We start from the raw sequence: 8,542 nt of genomic DNA on the forward strand, positions 1-8,542 counted from the left end.
AAGCTGGCTACTTTGAATTACATTTCGGGCAACTGTTTACTTTTGTTTTTTAAAAGTGCAATTTTGTCAAATACGTTATGTTTACACCGCCCACGAAAGATGGCAAATAGCTCACACGCACACTAAGCCGTTATGTTAATTACCACATTGGTAGCATGTGGTATCTTTGATTTATTTTGAATTATTGATATATATAGTTATTGTTAAGTCAAAAACAATACCAGTCATGAATTAAGCTAAAAGCCTAAAACTTTATAATTTAAGTTTGAGTTGTAAATGTGTTATGGTAGATTTATAATTTTGAGTTACATTGTTAACTGAACAAATTCAACATCTCGGACAATGTTTTTAGAGGTAATACAACATTATACATCAATATCTCAAAATTCAAAAAAGCTTGCTTTCACAACGGCAATTTACATTAATATATATGACGTTCACACCCTCTTATTCTTGCTTCCGAGCAACAACGAAAAATAAAACAAGATCCTAAAGAAGAATCCCCAAGCTAACGTTACCCACAAGCAACCCCATTTGTCAAGCTGCTCAATTCCATGCTGCTTAAGCAAATCAGAGCCCGTCCTTAAACACGTTGATTCCGTTAACTCCATCCCCAAGTAACTGCTCACTGTATCCAAAAGCTTACCCTTTGTCGTTTCAGAAACTCCTTCCATTAGTGTATCATCAAAAATTTGGTTTCCTCTCACGAAACAACGGGAGGGATCATCAAACTCGTTGTGCAGAACAGCTTCGTAGGGATACTTAAGCAAAGAAATGTAATGTATCCATATCCAATAAAGATGGATTCGATCTCGGTTGATGTAGAATCCGCTAAAGAGAAGGCAGTATGAGAGATAGCCAAATGTGACCATGTAACTCATCATCACGTTTGGAATCACACCGGAGACAAATGTAACAAAAGAGCACCCTGACCAGAATGACGCGAAGATGATCAGAAGGTAGTAGATGAAACCCGAGAGACCGCCGTTTAGACCAACAAACCAGAACGTGGTCGCTGCAAAGCCGATGGAAAGCACGAAGAGATGAGGAAGAGTTACAAGAGAGTGAGATATAACGTAGGATGATCTTCGGTAAGCGTTATGCGCAGTTTCTCTCAAGAAAATGTATCTTTCTTGAATAAAAGCAGGTAAGCCATCCGCGCAGCTGTAAAACATTGTGGCCATTGCGAATGAGAAAAAGCTTAGCCGCTCTTGGACGCCTCTAGGAGAGTCATCCACTTTCCAGTAAACCGTAGCCAAGAGAAAACCAGTCATCATGACTATGAAAACTCGTGTTCCGATAAGCTCGGGAGTTCTGGTCCAGTTTATCATGTAGCGTTTAGCTAAGATTACGGTCTCGATCCACCATGGGTTTACGTAAGAAGGAATGGAGCTGAATGAAGTAGAGACAAGTTTGCCTCTTGAAATGCTTGCGTTGATGGCTTCTCTCAAGGATGATGAGTTATGGTGAGGTTCTTGGCGAACTCTAAGCTTCTTCTGTTGCCAATTTTTGTTGAATTCGACTAACGCTCTTGTTCCTTCAGAGGATCCTTCAAGCTCTTTGATTAGGTCAAGTGTGAATTCTGCATTGTTCTCTTTATCCGGTATGGGATAACCAAATTCTGAGAAGAACAAAGGGAGAGTAGCCGGAGAATCACTAAACACACTCTGGCCAGAAGATAAGACGATGATACGATCAAGAAACTCCATAATCCGACAACTAGGCTGGTGGATCGACATAATTACAATGCTTCCACTACGTGCAATCCTTTTCAAGACTTGCACCACCATGAACGCACTGGTTGAGTCTAGTCCTGAGGTTGGTTCGTCAAGGAACAAGAGGATAGGATCGTGAATGATGTCGGTGCCAATAGATACACGCCTCCTCTCTCCGCCAGAGACGCCACGATGGCCTTCGTCTCCGATCAAGGTGTTTTTAACAGTTCTGAGCCCTAACTGATCGATTAGGGTTTCAACTCTGTCTCTCTTCTTTGATTTGCTTAAGCTTCGGGGAAGTCTAAATTCAGCAGCGAACATTAGGGTTTCTTCGACGGTGAGCATAGGAAACATGAGGTCTTCTTGCATTACATAAGCCGATATAACTCTCAAAACACGAGATTGCAAAGCTTCTCCGTTTAGAGTTACCGTGCCTTTCAAGCTACCTTCCTTGATCCGTCCTGCTAATGCATCGATGAGCGTTGATTTTCCAGCTCCGCTTGCACCAAGAACGGCTAGGATCTCTCCTTCGTTAGCATCTCCCGTGATACCATTGAGCAGTGTCTTTATCTGAGCAGGACTATGTCCGAAACGAAGACCAAAACGCTTTTGAAGAATGACGCTATAGGTGAGGTCGTTGAAGGCGAGGACGAACGGAACAGATGGTGTCTCAGATACATCAACATCGATCACGACGTCTCTTCTCAGCATCTCGCCGGAAGATTAAGCTGTGTGTTCTTGTCTCTCGGCTCAACTACAGCATGAGAACAATTAGTAAAATCTTAACAGTTGTATTAATTATGTCTTTCATTTCTAGAGAAAATGTATATGAATAGAAGTATTTAATTTCATTTTTCTTTGGATATTGTATACCAGATTTTAGGAAGATTGATAATGATTCTAGTGGTTCTATTGATTAAGATCGAGTTGCAATTTGAAAAACTCGCATATTGTGAATGCATACCAAAAAAACGCACAAGAAAAGAGAAAAAGTACGCGAAAAAAAAATAAAAAAAATAAAAAGTTTACCTAATGGCGTAGTTTTCTTAGAGCATCCTCTGCGGTCCGGGACAGTTGTTATTGCAATTTGGTGTGTAGTAACGATCTTAATCTATCGCGCTTAGGAGATAATTAACGGTGATTTTGGTTTTTTGAGTGAACGAAATTTTACCATAACTCAAGTGCTAAAGTAAAGTTAAGAAGTATATGAAGCTTTGTTATAGATTCTATATATATGAAATAAGATACTGTATATATACTCGTTTAATTGATAAGAGGTTTCGTGACGTATATTGAAAGGATGACCCATTACAAGTGTGTTGTGCATGTTGTATGTTGCGTAGTGGACACACACACACAGTTCCTGTTTTCTTATGGCTCTTGTCCTCTTCTGCAACATGCTTAATAAGCCATCGTTGCACTTGCATCTGATGTTGAACTAACATGCATGACGAACACATGCAAATCACTATTGTGCTCCTCTTTGCCTTTTTCTTTTTTTTTTTCTCTTTACGGCATAAGTCATAATTCAAGAGTGAGCGAGGACTGTTATAATCTTGTTAATTAGATTCACTATATTTGACATAATGGTAGAATAGCGTTTAATGCGATTGAGTGCAAATAAGGAAAAGCTTCTTTTGGATGAATTTGCTTGATTATTTGTGTGGTTTAGTGCAGTTAGGAATGTGTGTTCAGTATAGCCTCTGATCTCCAATTTTGATGTCCACATTATACCCTCCCTCTTGACAAAATACTCAATTTGTGATCAAGGTGTTTTTTTAAACCATGAAATAAAAGGAAACCAAAGCAAAAAAAAAAAATTATTGAAAGCTAAGGGAAACATAATTTATTTGTAAACAAAGAAAATATATTTTGAGTTTTTTTTTTGAAAATATTGAAAATCTTCTCTTAGATAAATTTGACTTGATATGTGTGGTTTATTGCAGATAGGAACATGTTCAAGAGCCTCTTTATGAAATAAATGATCTCCACTTTTGATGTCCAAATAATCTACATCACATCTGTTATCGTCTTGTTGTCCCATCCACCACTATGTAATGAAATCTTAACGTTATTGTTTAACATATACTAGGTAACAACCCGCACTTAAATCAATTCAAATAAAATTATTATTTGGAATTTGATATTTGTTTGTATAAAATAAATTATGTAAATAATTCTTTTTTTTTGTTTTATTCAAATTTACATTTATTTTATATAAATATATGTTTCACCCGTGAAATATTTGATAGTAAATAATAATATTAACGCGGTGAAAAAATTTATATAAAATTTATTTTAATAAAACATAAACAATTATTAAATTTTTAAAAGAAATTAATTTGTTATCTTTTAAAGAAGTATAATATTTTTTCAAATTAAATAACTACATATAGTTTAATTTATTTAATGAATTTTTATTTAGTCTACATAGGTAATGACATAGATGTAATTAGGATTAATTAATAGGGTTTATTTGTTAAAATATGCTTGAAGATTTCTGGCAACGACACATCAGCATTTTTTCAAGAGTGCTTCTCTATTAATATATAATAGATGAGATAACACAACTATAGACATTAATAAACTAATTCATAAATATGAGACATGTAACCAAAACTCACAGAACTTTGATGATTAATTAATAGCGACTAATTTAAAATCGTAGTTACAGTTATCACTACACCTTCTAAAACATCACCATATTTTCGCTGATTCTTATTTTGTTAAAATAGACGATAACTAATGTGCGGAAATTCTCAATTTACACGTTAAGTGGTTCTAACTGAATTGCTCGTATTGCAAAATACTTAAATTTAAAATGTATCTAGGTGGTCTGAATTTTATTTGTCATTTTTTTTTGGTAGGGAAATTTTATTTGTCATTTGATGGCGCGATGTTTGTTCTCTACCCCAAAAAAGGAATTATATTTTCCACCCGAAAAGGAAATAACTTGTAGTTTAGCGAATACATTCAATTCTGTAAAATTTATATACGATCGATCAGGACCATTAAACTTTACTATCACTCACGTGCATGCCATATTGCCATGCGCCATACTGATTGCATGTCGGTAAGGATTGTGACGGCCAAAAAATCCTGCGCCATCAATCCAAAGATTCACATTTCAAACAACGTGTAAGTAAGGTAAACGACACCTGCGATTTTACGACTTCGATCTTTATCAACCTGTGCGAGAGCGAGAATCTTTCCTCGCAAACATCCACCCTCTAAAGGAATCAAGATGATTTTACTAGTATGCACTCAAAAATTAACTCTCTCTTACAAAAACAAGATGAATCCCTGAGAAGCTCCTTGGAGACGAAAACGACTTTAAATTACTGTCTTCTATATCTTACTTATTGTTACGGAAACCATGCATGATGCACTAGGCCCGTTTTTTAAGCCCATCTTCAAGACTTCTTGGTAGGTTGATGATCTTAAATAGAGTACCAACAAAACTAAGTCGGTGTACATACTTCAACAACCTCCAGATGAGTTGCATTTCCAGCCTCTTCACTTCTTGACTTCTTGTGTCACAGCCGTGTTTAATTATCTGGGATTACACACTCAGCAAACAACAATTAAAATACTTAAAACACCATGAAACATATACATTCGCCAACAAAAACCCTTTAAAGTAAGACTGCTTAATTATAAGCTCATTCAATTGCCTTCTCTAATGGTTTCTGCTATACCATAAGCCTGTTGTAACTATTGGATGGGTATACAAGTGGTTCGGATTTGTTTTCGTTCTGATATGCTTTATTTTATTTTATTTTATTTTATTTTGTCATTGAATAGTCTATACACTACCCAAAAAAGTATTTAATTTACTTACCAAACAACTTGGAAGTTATGAATCTTTTGATATAAATGTCGTATTTCACCAGATATTTTGAGTCACACTTGATTATGTATTTTAACAACGATACTAAATGTTGAATAGTACTTTTTTTTTTGCCAACCTATTTAATGTTGAATGCATAATTTCCAAGCCATTTTCTATTAGAGTTAGTATCGTTAGATCTGGAGACGTTAAAGTTCATATATAATTATGATGAGACTAAAAATGCCCACTGAGTTTTGAGAATGAATTAATATCTATCTATTTGAAACCTACATTCAACTACCATCACATTTTCAAACAACACCTCAGTCCTCAGATTTCTGCTTTTTATCTAGTAAGTTTCTACTTATATGTGTTGAAATTTTATTATATCATTAAGTAACTTCAACTGAATCATGTGTTGAAGTCCTTTAAAATTATCGTATACTCAAGTAATTGTATAATTATAATACAATGGATTTTAAGAAACAATATACAGTACGTTTATTTTACAACTTTGATACACATATAAACTATAAATGTTACAATTAAACTACAACAACCAGAAGCAGATACTTTAGAAGTTTCAAGCTTCACTTTAAAAGTATATAGTATAAATGCGTTTGGTGTATATGTTTCTGTGCTTGTGGACTACCCTTCACGTCCTCTTATTCTTTCTTTTTTTTTGACCAAATTACGTCCTCTTATTCTTGCTCCCAAATAGCAAAGAGAAGTAAAACAAGATCCTAAAGAAGAGACCCCAAGCAAATGTAATCCACAAGCAGTCCCACTTGCTCAGTTGAGTTATACCTTGTTGCATAAGTAAGTCAGTCCCTGTTCTCAAGCATGTGGACTCCGTTATCTTGGTTCCTAAAGAGCCACTCAGTGTATCCAGGAGCTTAACCTTCATCGCATGGGGAACTTCCGCCAAAAGCGTACCATCGAAAACTTGGACTCCCTTAACAAAACACCGAGACGGGTCATCAAACTCATTGATTAGGACAGCCTCGTAGGGATACTTCAGCAAAGAAATGTAATGAAACCATATCCAGTAAAACGGTATTCGATCTCGGTTGATGAAGAACCCACCCAGCAGTAGACAGTAGGAAAGATAGGCAATAGTGACCATGTAACTTATCATGACATTGGGAACAATACCGGATATGAAAGTAACAAAAGAAGATCCTGACCAAAAGCCTGCGTATATTATGAGGCAGTAGAAGAAGAAATTCTCCAACCCACCGGTCAAACCAACGGTCCAAAATGTGGTTGCAGCAAATGCAATGGATAGAGCGAGTAGCTGAGGCAGAGCCACGAGGGCGTGGGATATGACATATGAAGATGTCCTGTATGCGTTGTGCGTTGTCTCTCTCAAGAAGATGTATCGTTCTTGGATAAAGACAGGGATGTTGTCGGCACAACAGTAAAACATGGTGGACATGCCGAATGCAAAAAAGCCCATTCTCTCTTGTGCACCTCTTGGAGTGTTGTCAAGCCTCCAATATATAGTAGCTAAAAGAAGACCAGTCACCATGACAGTAGCGATCCGCGTTGCTATGAGCTCAGGCGTGCGGATCCAGTTTCTCATGTAACGTTTGGCTAAGATAAACGTTTCGGTCAATGGAGGGTTTACGTATGAAGATACTCTTTCCATCGAAATAGGACTGGCTCCAGATGAGCCTGAGACTAGTTTGCCTCTAGAAACACTTGCAGTAATTGCTTCTTTTAGAGATAAGCCATTTTGTGGCGTGGCTCGAGCAGATTGGTTCTGTTGCCACTTTTCGTTGAACTCTACTAATCCTCTGTTTCCTTCAGAGGATCCTTCGAGCTCTCGAACTACATCAAGTGCGAACTCAATGATGTTCTCTTTCTCCGGAACAGGACGACCAAAATCAGAGAAGTAAGAAGGAAGACTAGTCGGAGATCCATTGAACACACTCTTGCCACGAGATAAGATGATAAGCCGATCAAGCAAATCAACGATACGAGCACTAGGTTGATGAATCGACATAATAACGATACTGCCACTCTGAGCGATTCGTTTCAAAACCTGCACCACCATAAACGCGTTGGTTGAATCTAACCCTGATGTAGGTTCGTCGAGGAAGAGGAGGATCGGATCGTGAATAATATCGATTCCGATCGAAACGCGCCGTCTCTCTCCTCCAGAGACTCCACGGTGTCCTTCATCTCCGATTACCGTGTTCGTCGCGTTTCTAAGCCCTAATTGATCAATTAGGGTTTCAACACGCTCCATCTTCTTAGACTTAGACAAACTTCTCGGGAGACGGAACTCTGAAGCGAACATTAGGGTTTCTTTAACGGTGAGCATCGGAAAGAGAAGATCGTCTTGCATCACATACGCCGATATGACTTTCAACAGACGAGATTGCAAAACTTTTTCTCCGTTTAGAGTTACCGTGCCTTTCAAGCTATCTTCCGCCACTCGTCCGGCTAATGCGTCGATCAAAGTGGATTTTCCGGCTCCGCTTCCACCAAGAACGGCGAGGATTTCTCCGTCACAAGCCTCGCCTGAAACATCATCAAGCAGAGTCTTCGTTGAAGCCGTCTTTTGCTGCGAGAAACCAAACCGCCGGCGAAGTACGACATTGTAATTGAGATTGTTGAAGGCTAGGAGAAACGGCACAGGTCGTGTTTCAGACGTTGGAGCGAGATCCAATATGTGATGACTCGGAGCATCTTCGCCTGAATGTTTTTTCCGGCCACTATCGGTGAAATCTTTCAGTAGTTCGCCAAGTGTCGGTGACTCGTTACCGCCGGCGAGAGACATATCTGAAATTTCCGCCGAAACACGTGGCATCTTTAACGAGTAAGTGAACGGCGTACTCTTTTTAGTTGAAGGAAGTTAACGATATACTCGATTGGGTTGACGGCAGTTTAACGGTGTGTATTCTTGAAGATGAAGCTAACAATGAAGTATCATACTACATACAGTGTCTGGCCAACCTTGAGAAAACACAAAAAAAAAAAAAAAAAA

General features: G+C 37.8%; 2 protein-coding genes across 2 annotated transcripts in view; both read right to left on the bottom strand.

Annotated features, from left to right (window-relative positions):
* LOC104712127 (ABC transporter G family member 17) lies at positions 329–2,918 on the bottom strand. Its single transcript, XM_010428956.1, has 2 exons — positions 2,745–2,918; positions 329–2,469 (listed from the first exon to the last, which is right to left on the bottom strand). Exon 2 carries the CDS (start codon positions 2,424–2,426, stop codon positions 438–440), a length of 1,989 nt encoding a protein of 662 aa, XP_010427258.1. The 5' UTR covers positions 2,427–2,469; positions 2,745–2,918; the 3' UTR covers positions 329–437.
* LOC104712128 (ABC transporter G family member 18) overlaps positions 5,983–8,542 on the bottom strand; it is a 3,226-nt gene continuing 666 nt past the window's right edge. Inside the window, exon 2 of the mRNA XM_010428957.1 lies at positions 5,983–8,511. Within this exon, the coding sequence (XP_010427259.1) occupies positions 6,239–8,365 (2,127 nt within the window). The 5' untranslated portion in view covers positions 8,366–8,511 and the 3' untranslated portion in view covers positions 5,983–6,238. The remainder of the gene's footprint in view (positions 8,512–8,542) is intronic.

This window comes from Camelina sativa, chromosome 9 (assembly GCF_000633955.1).
Source record: "Camelina sativa cultivar DH55 chromosome 9, Cs, whole genome shotgun sequence".
Lineage (NCBI taxonomy): Eukaryota > Viridiplantae > Streptophyta > Magnoliopsida > Brassicales > Brassicaceae > Camelina > Camelina sativa.